We start from the raw sequence: 15,624 nt of genomic DNA on the forward strand, positions 1-15,624 counted from the left end.
TGGAGAGCATCTTGGTTTTGTTGATGTAAGTGTATTGTTCTGTGTCGACATGTTTAATGTATTGTTTTGTCTATGTACTGTATTCATTGTGTTGTGCCCGAGGACCCCCTCTAAAACGAGATGATACATCTCAAGGGGCTATCCTCTAAAGGAAATAAAATGTCAATATATACATCATTGGTTCAATTCCCCAGACTGACTGAGAACGGCCAGACAGTGAAAGTGAATCACAAAAATACAAATACAACAATATCCCTCACCCTGTGTGAATGTGTAACTAGGAAGGTCAGGAAGGTACAATGTTCACATGGTACTCAGCAAAGCATCCCATGATCCCACTGCAATATATCTAGATATACTTGAGATTTATTTATTATAATATATGTATATAATATACTGATGATTTGGGTTTTCTCACGCACACTGTGAATATCACATGTTACTCAGACTGGTGCAAATTCCGGCATGTTCAGACAGAAAGATGTTGCACATTGTCATGTTATGATGTCCTATAGCCTCGTGTAGCTGCAGCCTTCATCTGCCTTTACAATGCACATTGCCCCTGGCAGATTAAGTCTGGCTGCTCTCAATTGTAGAAGGACTTCACGGCCGAAGTGGTGACGAGCCAACCAGATTCGTCTTTAGAACCACGCTATAAACAACCAGGGCCCAGTATGCAAATATGGGGCGGGACATTGCAGAAATAAATCTAATACTGAGAGGGACGCAAGACTAATATCCACGCAGTGATACTAGTATTGCTTTTTCAAGGCCAATGATGTCCTGCTCCTGCAGTTAGAAAAAAAGAAAATCCTTTAACTTCAGTATGAAAATTATTATTATTATTTCTAATACCCATATACAACTCTCAAATAACCCACGATCAATTGTGTGTAATAGCACAGCCTATAAATGGCAGAGGTTGGATCAGGAACGGAGACTGTGCTAAAAATAAAGAAGAGTTATAATGTGTAGACTTGGCAGTATAGCTCTTTGATCGTGAGGAATTCTGTCTGTCTCCCTCCTCGGAGGCAGTGCAGTGCTCGAGTCCAGGCAGGGATCCAGGTAGGGCTAAATGTAGACCAACTAGAAGCCAAACATCACACTGGAGTGGTAAAAATAGACATGAAATGTATATATATTTTTTGAAAATGGCAAAACCAATGTAGGAAATTGAGCTGGGCAATATATTGGTATTGTGAAGTGAGACTACTGTAGGCATCGTCTGGGCATTGATTGTGTTAAAATGTAGAATATTTATTTCCCTAGTCTTAAAGACAGCATTACAGTTAACCCATTTTGAGCAGGAACCCCTTTTTGTGTTTTTGTGTTTGCATTATGTTGTGCTTTAGCTATTGAAAAATAGCAGATCTACAAGCTCATAGAGTGGCGCGCTACGAGCTTGTAGGTCTGCTATTTTTGAAAAATCGAAGAACGACTGACATAGAAACATAGCATGGGTTAAGTGACACCATTTCAGAATGTTATAGCTGATGACACTCACAAACAATGAACACCTCTACCTGCTTTGTCATCATATCCACATTACTAATGACTGTTTCTCAAACGTTTGATTTAAGATTATTACAGTATAAGCATGTTAAGTGGAGTGATGGGTATACTGATGGATTCCAGAATCTGAGGATATAATACAGCAGATAAAGTACATTGACCAAAATGTCGCATGACAATTGTAAGGCCAATTCATACATTGTGATGCACATATCACTGGCCAAAAATACATTATTTTTTAAATTACAAAGTGTCACATTTGATGGTGCCATTTCTGTACTGTGTAATGATGCAAGTCATATATATATATATATAAATATTGATTATATGAGGACTACTGTGCATTCAGAGGTAAGCTGGCCAGTCCATATAGGGTTTGTCTGAGCTGCGCCGGGCAAGAATGTTGAGAACAGTCTTCCTGTAACGGGAAGAATTCTGAGGGGATTTAGCCTCGGAATCTCAAACTCGCCCTGAGCAGCTCATGTTTACAGCGTAAATCAGAACACAATCACCTCTGTCCTTCCATGTTACATCACCTAGTCTTGATCAGTGACTGAACATTTTTCATTTTGAAAGACAACCATTTATATTAGGCTGAGACCCTCATTTTTATTTTTGAGGGGCGCTAGCCCCTCCTATATGCAGGTTTAATGTTTGTCTTGTCTAGACAAACCATTGACAATGGACAGAGCCTAATGTTTGTTTTGTCACTAACACAAACATGAAATGCCATTAACAATGAACAGAGTTTAATTTAGTTTTGTCTGTCACTGAGCAAATCGACATATGTTATGTTTGATCGCGATGATGTAAGATGATATGGGTCATCCTGGTCTCTAAAACTACCTCCCCCTGGCCAGCCGGGGTGCCTGATGGAGGGGAAAGGAACTGGTCTGAATAACATGTCCCTTCCACGTGCTGAGTATGGCCGGGGAAATTCCCCTCGGTCAGGTGAAAAGAAGCAGCTTGGACTCCTCATGCATAGAAGGAGGCATGAGGTCAGTCCGCTGCCCCCCCCCCCCCAGGTTGGCAGAGGAAGTGTAGCGCCCAGGATTACATTAGATAATTGGCACTGGGTGAAAAAGAAAAACTGGGTTACAAAATCGTGGGATAAAAATTTTAGAAAACAAAAAGATATGGGTTGGTAAAGCGCCCCTCACTTCACATGGGTGTGATTCTTTGTATTATTTTTCTTATCTCTAGAAGCCCAATGTAGTGTGTACAATGTAAAATCCTCAGTTTAACTTAAATGCAACCCATTTTTACACTCAGTTACAGCATTCAAACTCCATAAGGTCCACCGTGAGAACCATTGAATTAGATTAGTTGTTTGAATATGATTTCCCTACAGTGACCATTTAATTCACAGTCACATGAGCCAATTTAAACATAATGCACATTTGTTTTATTTGCAAGAAATATGGCAAATGGCTAGAACATACTTGAAAAATATACTGAAAATATATGTATTTTAAATAAAGAACACAACTCTGGACCTGGTGATATTACCAAAAGTAGATACATAGAACAAGCTGAAGGTCAAACACACTACCATATTCTCCTTCAACCTTCTGCAGAGGTTTGACTTTAACCACTTCAAATTGCTGTCTCAGTCTATTGACTTCAAATTCAAACAAAAACAAACGCTAACATGCGCTCTGACATCAACCAATACAGATCAGTCCATTTGAGTGAATTTAAGGTTTGCACATTCGCTGAATCAAGCTTAATTTATAAGCCACTTGCCCATAAGTTCCTGTTGTGTACATTACATTTCGGTTCACAGCCCGATACGTTTTTCCCTGATATGCAGTTAAAGCTCAAAGACTTTAAGCATCTCCACTTCATACAGTCGTGCAAACATTCATTCAAATGTATGTTGATATTACTGGATTCAGTTCAGAAGAAGAAAAAAGAGGCACAAGATCATTCAGAATCAGCAGCCTGAGCTTGAACGCATGGAGAAGACTACCAAATTACAATACAAGATTGGCCTATTGCAGAATGCCACCAATCTATGAGAACATGCAGATGGAGATGGAGACCAGAGAGCATATCACCTTCTTAAAATAATGGTCCAATCATTTTGTTTGAGGAAAATGCTGCCTAAATCAGTGCTTGATGACACTGGCCACCTTTGATAAAATTGCCTATTATCCTTAAAGGCAATAAATGGTGGTATTTATATAACGCTTTTTTAAATCCAAAAGCGCTTTACATAGATAATCTATGTAAAGATCTATGATAGATTGTGCATTACACCCATTCATACACACATTTCAGCGTACTAACTCTGGGGGAGCTTGGGATCGAACTGCGAACCTGTTCCGCTGTTCCCCCCAGTAGTATAATGGAAGTCAAAGACCATGTGACTCCCCAATGTGACTCCCCCCTGTTTTCTGAAAAGCAAAGGCCATTATTTTAAGAAGGTGACGACGCTATGACATTTTTTATAAATTATTGGACAAAACAAAGCAGTTACAGACAGACTCCACAGCCTAAACAACTCAATAATACTGTAGGACAATTACATTGCTTCGGGTCATTTGCAAAAAGACAAATTGGCCCGACCAACAGGCTCTCTACACAGGAACCACTGCAGCAAGTCCATTGGAAACATTCGTCTCCAGGACTGGGCTGTGCAATAAGGACGTGTCGTGTAGCAGAGACACCAGTTCAACAGCCCCAGGTGGACGCGTCTTCTCGCCGTGTTCAGACGCACATTTGGACGTGTGTGCTGCTGGGTCTGGGACTGGGCGGCTGCTTTTTTTAGACTTGTTGTTGCCAACCGCTTTCTTTTTTGGTGGTTTGTAGCCACTAAGCCTGGACGCGAGATGTTTTTTGGGCCGGGGCTTTTTCAGCTTCTTCCGCTCGGGATCATGGGCGACACTGTGGCGCTGCAGACTTTGCTTCATGGCAAATGTTTTCTCACAGCCTTCGTGGGAGCAGGCGAAGACACGCAGCTCTTCGTGGAAGGAGCTTATGTGGCTCTGCAGGTTGAAAGACGTGGTGAAGGACCGGTCGCAGCCATCCCTGGGACACTTCAGCACCTGCCGCACCTCAGAGTGGATCCGCTGGTGCTGCTGCAAGAACCAGGAGTCGCGGAACACCTTGTCACACTGGTCACACTGCAGGAAGTCCCTGTGCAAGTCCTTCTTGTGCTTCTGGTACTCGCTCCAAGTCTTTCCCTGGAAGGAGCACCCTTGTTCCGCACAAGGGTAGCCCCTGTGGACCTTCTCGTGGCGCTTCAGCTTGTTGGGGAAGGTGAAACGCATCTGGCAGCCTTCAAAGGTGCACTGATATGGGGGCTCTTGGGTGTGTTGCTCACACTTGTGGGACTTGAGCTGATTGTGCTTCCTGAACACGAGTCCGCAGCCTGTGAAGTTACACGCGTACGTTTTCTGTTCTCTGTCGTTGCCGCTGTCGTTGCCGCTGCCGTGACTGCGACCGATGTGCCTCTGCAGGTTGGAGTTGGTGGTGAAGGTGTCTTCGCAGCCATCGTGGGTGCACTGGAAAGGTCTCTCTCCACTGTGACTGAGCTGGTGCCTCGCCAGGTGGTATTGGGTACAGAAGGACATGCTGCAGTCGTTCACCATCTATTTGATTGATTTAATACTTTATTACGTTTGTAATAGATAGATAGAGATAGATAGAGGGGGGGGGGGGGTACAGTACAGTTCCATACAAAACGATGCTAAAAAGGGTAACCCAAGAAAATAATAGAGGGTATGCGCATGCGATAATGGCACATCGAGTGGCAAATCGAGTGGCAAAGCAACATGCAAAGTGAGTTTAACATTGTTTAACGTTATTTAATGCAATCAGACAGGACTTTTCTGTTTGGATGCCACTTAGGCGGCATTCCTGCATAACTTCCGGGTTTGATGATGATGTCACGCACATACCCTCTATATGGCTCTTTTGGGGTTCCGTGTATTCAATTCATAGAAACATTTAAAGACAAACAAGAATCTACGGAAAAACATCACAGCCTCACCTCACACGTGTACGGTTTCACCCCGGTGTGTTTGCACATGTGCGCGTCCAGCTTCCACTGTTTGTTGTAGGCCGCCTCGCAGTCTGGAAACGAGCAGATGAATCGTTTGTGTTTTTCTTCTTCTTGTCTGGCGGCCATCTTTCTGAGCGGGTGGCAACACTATTTTCATCGAAATGCGGTTGCGTTTTGAACTCTAGCTCTGTGCTTGGGCCACGCTTTCTTTCCCAAACACTGTAAGTACCGCCATAGATAATATTGTAAGTACAGCATCACAACTTCCGTTCAGTCGAGACGTCAGCGCCGCGCAATCCAGTGCCCACTCGTGTCATGTGACCAGTGTTGCCAGATTTTGAGAGAAATAAGCAACCGGTCTATGTTTATCTGATGTTTATTCATTATTGTATTCCTTATTTTAAGTATTTCATGGAATACTTGTTAGGTAAATATAAATTTTATTCTAATTCGCGGCGACTGGTATCTTATATAACTATGGGCTACAGCCAGGCTTCTCCATTTATGTGGTGAATGGCAGAGTGGTGAATGCGGGGAACCCTAACTCTATGGGGGAACCAGAGCCCAAATATCTGGGGGGAACAATAACAGTAACACTGTACACAGAGGAAGAAGAAGAAGGCGACATAGCAGGGTTGTTGTTGTTATCTGCAAGACGAATAAGATCATTTGTGAGTATTTGTATTGTTTGCGATTGAGCCCGTGGGAACCACAGCATACTGAACGCATACATGTTTCTGACGTGACATTTAAAGCGTGTTTGTATGACTGAGTCGTAACGTTAAATGGCGTCACACAGTCTGTTGCTTGCTGCACACAGGACGACCTAGCCCTACAAGTCAGAACCCAATGGTACTGAAGTTTCTGACATTTTGGAGACCCAGTAGTCCGGTTCGGGACGAATCGATTGGGCTGACCCACGGGGTTCCGAGAGGGGCTAAGGACGACCCAAGTTAGCCCCTCTCGTCACCCCCTGGGTCAGCCCAATCGATTCGTGGGTCTCAAAAATGTCAGAAACTTCAGTACCATTGGGTTCTGACTTGTGGGGCTAGACCCAAGTTAGCCCTGAAACATGACTGCCATGATGATTATCATGAGTCATGAACCATGGCTAGACACAAGTTAGACCCAAGTTAGCCCTAGAATGGCTGATATTTTACTAGGACTCCTAGAATGGCTGTGATATTACATTTAAATTAATGTATTCCAAATACACACATCACGGCCATTCTAGGGATATGATATGGTTTTATAGCCTAAGAATTAGACTCTTGTAGATTTATTTTATCGATTCTGACATTAGAGTCGATATATTTAATCGATTCTGACATCAGAATCGAATCCTAGGATAATGATATATACATTTATCATATTACACACACACAATTGTAGAAGATTTTAGCAGCTAATGGGGAAGGCGACCCAGGACAAGGAGATTCTGTGTAGTATCATCCTGTCGTTTTACGTAGTAGCCTTGGATCAAGACTTTATCATATGTTATCGAGTATTGTACATATTATGTTTTATTGCTACTATAGTGTTGATGATGTCTAGGATATATTATTGTATGTCTTTAAATGTCTCTATGAATTGAATACACAGGAACACAATGGAAATAAGCCCCCAAGGCTTTTTGTGTTATCCTTGTAGCACCGTTGTATAATCGAACCACTGTACTATTTGCAGACTGTTAATATTAACCCATTTAGGCCTGACGTCGAAATAATTTAAAAAAAAGTCTTCTGAAAGAATATATGTTCAAAGATTTGTGCCGCATTTTCACGATTTTTCAAAAATAGCAGACCTACAAGCTCGTAGCGCGCCACTCGGTGGCGCGCTATGAGCTTGTAGATCCCCAAAAGGGGTTCCCGTACAGAATGGGTTAATTAAGTATTCAATCAATCGATCAAAGAATATCGATCAAAGGTTAGTCACGTAACAACATATCCATCACAACCTACTGTCTACAACTACAAGAATCAAAATGTGATCCTTTTCTGTTTCATCAGGTTGAAAGAATCCACCACTAGTGTGTGGACAAACAGGTGTCAGTATGGTGAGTAAGATAATATCTTTTTGGAATTTTGTATGCTATGTTGATGAATTGCATAGGACCACAATGGAAACAAGTCTCCGGGACTTTTTGTGTTATCCTTTCATCTTTGTCTTGCTATAACATGTGCTGTTTACATTTCTGACTAATAAAGTAATCAATCAATGTCGTGGCCCAATGGCCTCATAGATGTCACTTTAGGCTCACACCTATTTAATTATATTTGTCAATCAACCATGCGATGTAAGTATAGATTAAAATGTAATCTGCAGCAAATGTTTTCAAAGAGAATGTCTTCTCTTAATTTATTTTTAATTATTATTTTTTCTTAACAGGGTGAAAGAAAAGGACAAAACCACTACTACCCTCCGGATTTTGATCCGGTTAAGGTGAGTGTCGTCATCCTATATAGGCCAGAAGAGCTGATCACTACGGTACAGACAGCATCTTAACATTTACCGGTAAATTATTTTAAAGACCGTAACTCATCTTTATACCTCCGTCATTGCTGTCGTCTCTAGCATGGCTCCCTCAATGGATACCATGGAACCCATCCCCTTCGAGAGAGGGCGAAGAAGCTGTCACAGGGCATTCTTATTATCAGGTCGGTAAAACATGCATGCACCAGTATTTTTAACACCACAAAATGATTTATTTGTTTCATGTCAGACTGACAGACGTTATCTGGCTGCATTGAAGTGTATGATTGAACTTTTCATGGTCTATATTGTTTAGATTGTTTTTTTTTAAATGTTCTGGTGTAAGCAAATTAACTTGGGAAAGAAATAATAAATCACTATATCGAATTGAATCGCAATATATTTAAGAATCACAATATAAATGGAATCGGCACCCTAGGTATCGATACCTTATCGAATCGGGAGGTAAGTGAATCGTCCCACCCCTAACTAATATGTTGACTATCTGTTTGCATTTAGGTTTGAGATGCCCTACAATATCTGGTGTGACGGCTGTAAGAATCACATTGGCATGGGTATGTTGTTAAAAAGAAGTGTGACCTATTCATCCATACCTAATCTCTGGAGGACTATTTGGTGATGGCCGAGACAGGGGCCTTCCATCCAATAAATCTCAGGAACTTCTTCAAATTTTGTACAAACATCCACTCGGCAACGAGGATGAAATTATTTGATTTTGGTTGTCAATGGTCAAGGTCACGGGACTTCACATTTTGCCTTCATAAATTCCTTCAATGTCTGAGGATCCAATCCAAACCACAACTTGTTGGAAGAGGCATACAGCCGTTAAGTTGGTTATTTGAAATGTGTACTGTTTTCCAGCCTCACTCATATCCGACATTTTGTAATATGTAATGACATTTGTGTTTAGTGCCAGTTCATGTTTACAAACTGAGATAAATGTAACTATGCTAACCGTGATTGTGTGAGTGTTAGCCTGCGACCATGAGGTTTTATACGTCAGTGGCTCTCTTTTTCCGTTGTTAGGTGGCCATTACAATTACAAGAACCCACCCCATGTCTCTCGTTAACCTTTATTGCGGCACCTCATCGTGCATTATCGCGTAAACATTTCATAGTCATAACGCCTGGGTTTGTTTTTTGTCTTTACAGGGGTGCGATACAATGCTGAGAAGAAGAAAGTGGGGATGTACTACTCCACGCCAATTTACAGGTAATCAACTGAATTGGTTAGATCTCCAGCAAATAGTTATTCCGTTCAAGTTCTTCTATTCTAGACTGACATCACAAGAAGAGATAACACTGAACTGGCATCTCTTTTCCCACTGCTGCTCAGCTTTCTCATTGATCAAAATAGTTGAAAAACGCAGAAATAGCAGATCTACAAGCTTACAATGAGTCACAAAGTGTAAGCTTGGACATCTGCTTTAATACAATTATTAAATATGTCGGACATTTGATAATTCATATTAATTCATATGTTCCAATGTCCAATGCAAAAAAGCACAAATCGTTAATTCGCAATTATTGGTATGACAATTCATCGTCAACTTATATTTTGTAGTTGTGAGTTGTGACAGCCCATGCACCAGTATGGTCACTGTGTTGATTCAGCCCCACAGCTAATTGTAACTGGAGAATCTCTATCATTGTAATCTCTATCAACGGAATCCACGTTGGTGTTACGAAACGGTTCAAGTCTAGGGGTTTTACTGCCCGTAACATGTATAAAAGAACAACACGGCTCATAAAAGAGTATCTGCTTTAATACTCAATTCAGAATAAGTTACAAAGTGGCTTAGTGCATGACAAATGATGGACAGAATGGCTCTGTGAGCCCAGAATTATGGAATGACTTACATGACTGATGAACAAACGACACAACCTAACACACAGACAAATGGAACTACAACTAAACCTGACATGAAACACATAAGCAGTCGGCTGGAGGGAAGGCCACACGCTGGAGTGCTCCCACACCACACGCAGCAGTGTTCCCACCCCGAAGTCCAGACAGAGAGTGAGCTTTATAGTCCAGGAAGCAAGGCCTGAGCTGCCACAGGACCAATCCGAGGGCTGATCAGGCTCCAAGCCAGGCCCTCCTCAGGACGGCAACACATTAGGGACAACAATGCTCAGCACCTGCAGGGGACAGAAGCAACAACCAGTACCAGGCAACATAATAGGCACTCCTCCTATAACCTAGTACCTGCTAAAAACCTACTAATAAATATATATATATAGATATGATAGCCTCAGCTCTATATATATTTATTATCAAACATAATCAAAACAGCCAACAGCTTTCACAGGGTCCAGCTGTCCCATTTGATAATTCATATTAATTCATATGTTCCAATGTCCAATGCAAAAAAGCACAAATCGTTAATTCGCAATTATTGGTATGACAATTCATCGTCAACTTATATTTTGTAGTTGTGAGTTGTGACAGCCCATGCACCAGTATGGTCACTGTGTTGATTCAGCCCCACAGCTAATTGTAACTGGAGAATCTCTATCATTGTAATCTCTATCAACGGAATCCACGTTGGCAATAAAACGAGAGTATATGTAAGCGAAACCTCCATCCATCCATCTTCAACCGCTTATCCGTAGTCGGGTCGCGGGGGCAACAGCTCCACCAGAGTGCTCCAGACTTCCCTCTCCAGAGCAACATTAGTGACTTCCTCCTGAGGGATTCCGAGACGTTCCAAGGCCAGTGAGTCGATGTGTTTCCTCAACTGCGCCTTGGTCTGCCCCGGGGTCTCCTCCCAGTGGGATGTGCCTCGAGGACCTTGTTTAATTAATTAATTTTATTAAGAGAAAATCCCCCACGGCCACATAACACCCCACCCAACCAATGTGCTGAATTTAATGTGATCGCTATGTTTTTGCAGATAATACCTTCTTCAGTAACCACTTTTTAGGCTTAATTACTATCACTATTTTTGATATTGCTTTACTTCATTTACCTAAACTGACCCGTTTAATATCAACGACCCCCAGTTTGACATGCTTAGTCTACGGACCCCCATTTAATGGCATTTCTATCTCTAGGACCCCAATTTATATTGTAAAATCAATGTTAATTTGACTCTGAGCGTGTACAAATGGACCCAAATGGACCCATTAGGGCCGTTTGGTTCCGTTTGTACACTCTGAGTCACAGACCCCATAAGGGTCCATTTGGTTCCAAACTATCATTTAGCTTGGGGACCCCCGCCTGGAACTTCCTCAAGGACCCCTGGGGGTCACCACCCGGACCCCACTTTGGGGAACCACTTTGCTAGATCGCTGCCTTCTGTTTTGCTCTGCACCAGATTCAGGATGAAGTGCCACCTGTGTGTTAACTACATCGAGATGCAGACGGACCCGGCCACCTGTGACTACGTCATAGTGATCGGAGCCAACCGGAAGGAGGAGCGCTGGGACATGGCTGACAACGAACAGATCCTCACCACAGGTGCATTATACAGTCTGCCTTCATTCATGTCTGTCTTGCTCTTCTCTCTCTCACCCCGTCACCCTTTGGCTGTCTGAGTGAGTTTAAGGGCTTGCGCGTACATCCCCAGCTTAGCATTGTTCTGTGGAGAAGGGCAAGCCACGCTGCGCACAAAATAGATGTCACATACTGTAATTTTTGCGGTCCTGTATTGTCTATTATTTATAATAGGAGTTGTGAAGAACCAGGTAAAGCTAAAGGTGGCAAAGCAGGGGTTTTATTAACCCAAAATATTTTTCACAATTACACAAAGGGACAAACCGTGTCTGTGTAAAACTCAGAGCAACATAGTGAGTGCTCCTCTGATCCTAACTAGCATTCTATACTCTATCCTGGCCAGACTCCATAGTAGATTGCAGGGGAGAGAAGAGACCTCTTCCGACAAAAGAGTGGTGTAGAATCTACACAGTGGCGCAGTCGGGACTCGGTAGCACTGTCGCCTCACCACTAGAAGGTCCCAGGTTCGATTGCTGCAGGGGACGCTGTGTTCTCTCCTCCGTATCATCAGTGCTCATACCCTAGGCGGGGTTGTTGAAAGGGCCTTTCTGTGTGGACTCGGCATGTTATCCCCGTGTCCCCTAGGGTAGGTACCCTAAAAAAACCATGCAGTCTCTAAACTGCCTCCCCCTGATCAGCCTGATGGAGGGGAAAGGAACTGGTTTGGAATAACGTGTTCCTTCCATGCGCTACGTCCTACCAGGGACATTTCCCCCTGTGACTGTCTGGTGATAAAAAGCGGCCTGCTCACTCCTCATGAGCTCAGTTTTGGGCTCTCCCCAGGTTGGCAGAAGGAGAGAAGCGCCCAGTATTACAGCTTAGGCAATTGGCACGGTATCCGGAGAACTCGCCAGTTTACCAACTCGCCGCCATTTAGTGCATTTTAGTTTTACTTCACCTTCATTTAAATTGCATTGAATTGAGAGAGAGAGAGGGGATAGTTGTTTAGAGTTAACACTAGAGAAAGTAGGAATGCTAAAAGTTTAAACATCAAAGTACCGAAACAATGTAATTAATTAGTACACAATTCCTGAAATGGTAGGCCTATACTTCATATATATATCATTGGTATGCACATACTCACCTTTTTATTATCATCTAGCTGACTATTTAATTGCACAAAATAATTTTATCACTTTGGAAATGAACTTAACTTTGAGTGACATACTACACTGATGAAGACAGCATGTTAGCATAATGATGAAGAATTTCCGCCGTGGCGACTTGGTAAACTGGCGAGTTCTCCGGTATCCATTGGCACAGGGTGAAAAATGGGTTACAAAATCGTGGGATTCAAATTTGTTATTTAAAAAAATATATATACACCACTCTTCATGTATATTCTACACTGTAGATGAAGTCTACAGTGGGGTCAGTCTCATTAAATTCTTGTGTTTATCCTTAATTTAATCAACCCCCGCATCTCCTTCCCTCTGCTCTCTCCCTGTGGCCAGAGCGGGCAGAGAAAGAGAAGCTGGAGACGGACGCCATGTACAAGCTGGACCACGGTGGGAAAGACAAGGAGAAGCTGAAGAAGGCTTTGCCTTCACTGTCAGAGATCCAGGACCACAGGTCTGCCTGGAAGGAGGACTTCCAGCTTAACAGCACCCTCCGCAGGAAGTTTAGGGTACTGCACAATTATTTATTTCTTGTAAGTCACGAGTAATAGTGATAGTAATTAAGCCTAAAAAGTGGTTACTGAAGAAGGTATTATCTGCAAAAGCATAGCGATCACATTAATTTCAGCACATTGTTTGGGTGGGGTGGGGTGGGGCTTTTTTCTTAATACAATTCATAATGAACTTCAACAACGTAACGGTGACTGTAACAATTGCCCTCCCATTGTGCAATGCAGAAATGCAACAGAGATTATATAAGATGCAGGGAGTCAGTGCAGGGGTCATCATCGTTTTTCAAGCTAACCACTCCTGAGCTGAGAGATACATGAATCAGGGACCCCCAGATTTTTCATTTTTCATTGCTCAGTGAACTGAACTGACCGTTCGTTGTTCACTGAGCGATTCAGTGTATAGTGGATGAGAGCATTGGTCAGTGAACTGAACTGACTGATTCAGTGTATAGTGGATGAGAACATTGCTCAGTGAACTGAACTGACTATTCGTTGTTCACTGACCGATTCAGTGTGTAGTGGATGAGAGCATTGGTCATGGTCAGTGAACTGAACTGACTGATTCAGTGTATAGTGGATGAGAACATTGCTCAGTGAACTGAACTGACTGATTCAGTGTATAGTGGATGAGAACATTGCTCAGTGAACTGAACTGACTGTTCGTTGTTCACTGACCGATTCAGTGTATAGTGGATGAGAGCATTGGTCATGGTCAGTGAACTGAACTGACTGATTCAGTGTATAGTGGATGAGAACATTGCTCAGTGAACTGAACTGACTGATTCAGTGTATAGTGGACGAGAGCATTGCTCAGTGAACTGAACTGACTGATTCAGTGTATAGTGGACGAGAGCATTGCTCAGTGAAGTGAACTGACGGTTGGTTGTTCACTGACTGACTGGCGTTGCAGACGGAGAAGAAGGTGCAGGCGGAGCAGGAGGAACTGGACACGGCCGTGAGGAAGAGGACCAACCTTTCCATCCCTCTGCTGCCCGAGAAGGACGAGGACAAGAGACTGGCAGCGCTGCTCACCTACCAGGCCCCTGACTGTAAGGAATGGACACACACACACACACACACAGGTCCATCTCAATGAATTAGAATATTGTGTAAAAGTTCATTTTCTTCCGTAATATAATTCGAAACGTGAAACTTTCATATATTCTCAATTCATTGTGCATAAAGTGAAGTATTTAAAACCTTTAAAAAAAATCTAGATGATTATGGCGTACAGCTCATGAAAATCAAAAAAATCCTATCAATGAATTTGAATATTTTACGAGACCACTAAAGAATGTTTTTTTAAACGAGAAATGTCGACCATCTGAAAGGTAAATTAATGTATGCAGTTAAACTACTTTTAAACAAATTATTTCATCAATGGTGCGTGGCATGGAGGTGATCAGCCTGTGGCACTGTTGAGGTGTTATGGAAGCCGTAAGGTGTTATGATAACAGCCGTAAATTAATTTGTATTGTTCAGTCTTATGTCTCACACCTTCCTCTTGACGATACAACCTACTGTAGATCCTCTGTGGGGTTCGGTTCAGGCCAGTTGGCTGGTCAGTTAAGCACAGTAATACCATGGTTAGTACACCAGTTACTAGTAGTTTTGGCTTCTCCCTAGGTTTTTGGTCCTCCATTTTGGATTGAAAAGTTTTGCTTGTTAGTTGTCACTATAAATGTTCACATTGCAGTTGACTTCAACCTCTCCCTGTCTGCTCCTCCTACAGCCTACGAGGACAAGAAGCACATCAAACGGAGGGAGATCTCCTCTCGCTCCTGGTTCACGTCACCCTCACCCTCCTCCGCCGCACCGGGCGGCGCCGCCAGCAGTCTCCTCCACAAGCTAGGCCTGCAGGGGAAAGAAGCGGCCGTGGCCAAAGCCCTGGGCCCGTCGTCGACCTCCTCTCCCCTCATCCGCAGACGCACCGAAAAACACAACAGACCTGAAACCTGTGCGGAGGCCGTCGTTCGCAGGAAGTCGGCCCCCGGAGGAGCTGTCGGGGGGCTGGCGGGTGTGGCGGCCTCTGAGCTGCGAGGGCAAGACGGAGGAGGAGCGAGTGCAGGCGTTGCGCGGCTCCACTCGGGACAGGAGGTGACTAGCGCAAATAACGGTGTTGATAACAAAGAGACGCGAGAGAACACCGCGGCGGACGAGGACGACGGAGGACTTGATCGAACACAGGATTCTGTGAACTCAAAGGAGCTCAACGGTAGTTTGGGTAGCCTCACGTCACTGGCGGCATACTGCAGTGACTCTGAGTCAGACTCCAGTCAATAAAGTAGTTGGTCTCCCTGTCCAATCTTTAGCTATTAACAGCAAATTAGTTAATCTGTAGTTGGTTTGTGAAATGTGAATGAATTGACGTAAATTGCAATGCAAAAAACCCCCACAAAAGATCCGGGTGGCGTTGTCTCCACATTGACGGCATACTTAGTGTGGTCATGGTCTACGTCTCCTTTTGGTCCAGTGGAAAAG

General features: G+C 43.1%; 2 protein-coding genes across 2 annotated transcripts; one reads left to right on the forward strand and one right to left on the reverse strand.

Annotated features, from left to right (window-relative positions):
• Window positions 1–2,902: 2,902 nt before the first annotated feature.
• Window positions 2,903–5,789, reverse strand: LOC310858753 (transcription factor IIIA-like). Its single transcript, XM_083765005.1, has 2 exons — window positions 5,510–5,789; window positions 2,903–5,108 (listed from the first exon to the last, which is right to left on the reverse strand). The coding sequence occupies exons 1-2, from the start codon at window positions 5,645–5,647 to the stop codon at window positions 4,095–4,097; spliced, it is 1,152 nt and encodes a 383-aa protein (XP_083621131.1). The 5' UTR covers window positions 5,648–5,789; the 3' UTR covers window positions 2,903–4,094.
• A 308-nt stretch (window positions 5,790–6,097) lies between these two features.
• On the forward strand, window positions 6,098–15,540 carry yju2b (YJU2 splicing factor homolog B). Its single transcript, XM_083764991.1, has 10 exons — window positions 6,098–6,192; window positions 7,531–7,577; window positions 7,910–7,963; window positions 8,096–8,178; window positions 8,513–8,568; window positions 9,167–9,227; window positions 11,335–11,477; window positions 12,968–13,140; window positions 14,054–14,192; window positions 14,876–15,540. Exons 2-10 carry the CDS (start codon window positions 7,575–7,577, stop codon window positions 15,424–15,426), a joined length of 1,263 nt encoding a protein of 420 aa, XP_083621117.1. The 5' UTR covers window positions 6,098–6,192; window positions 7,531–7,574; the 3' UTR covers window positions 15,427–15,540.
• The last annotated feature ends 84 nt before the right edge of the window (window positions 15,541–15,624 follow it).

Source organism: Protomyctophum parallelum (genome assembly GCF_964188405.1).
Source record: "Protomyctophum parallelum genome assembly, chromosome: 5".
Taxonomy (NCBI): domain Eukaryota; kingdom Metazoa; phylum Chordata; class Actinopteri; order Myctophiformes; family Myctophidae; genus Protomyctophum; species Protomyctophum parallelum.

Coding starts and splice junctions, on each gene's coding strand:
- LOC310858753 (XM_083765005.1), bottom strand. CDS start 5,647: ATGGCCGCCAGACAAGAAGAAGAAAAACACAAACGATTCATCTGCTCG. Junction 5,109..5,509: donor TGAAACCGTACACGTGTGAG/GTGAGGCTGTGA, acceptor TCAATCAAATAG/ATGGTGAACGACTGCAGCAT.
- yju2b (XM_083764991.1), top strand. Junction 8,179..8,512: donor CAGGGCATTCTTATTATCAG/GTCGGTAAAACA, acceptor GTTTGCATTTAG/GTTTGAGATGCCCTACAATA. Junction 9,228..11,334: donor TACTCCACGCCAATTTACAG/GTAATCAACTGA, acceptor GCTCTGCACCAG/ATTCAGGATGAAGTGCCACC.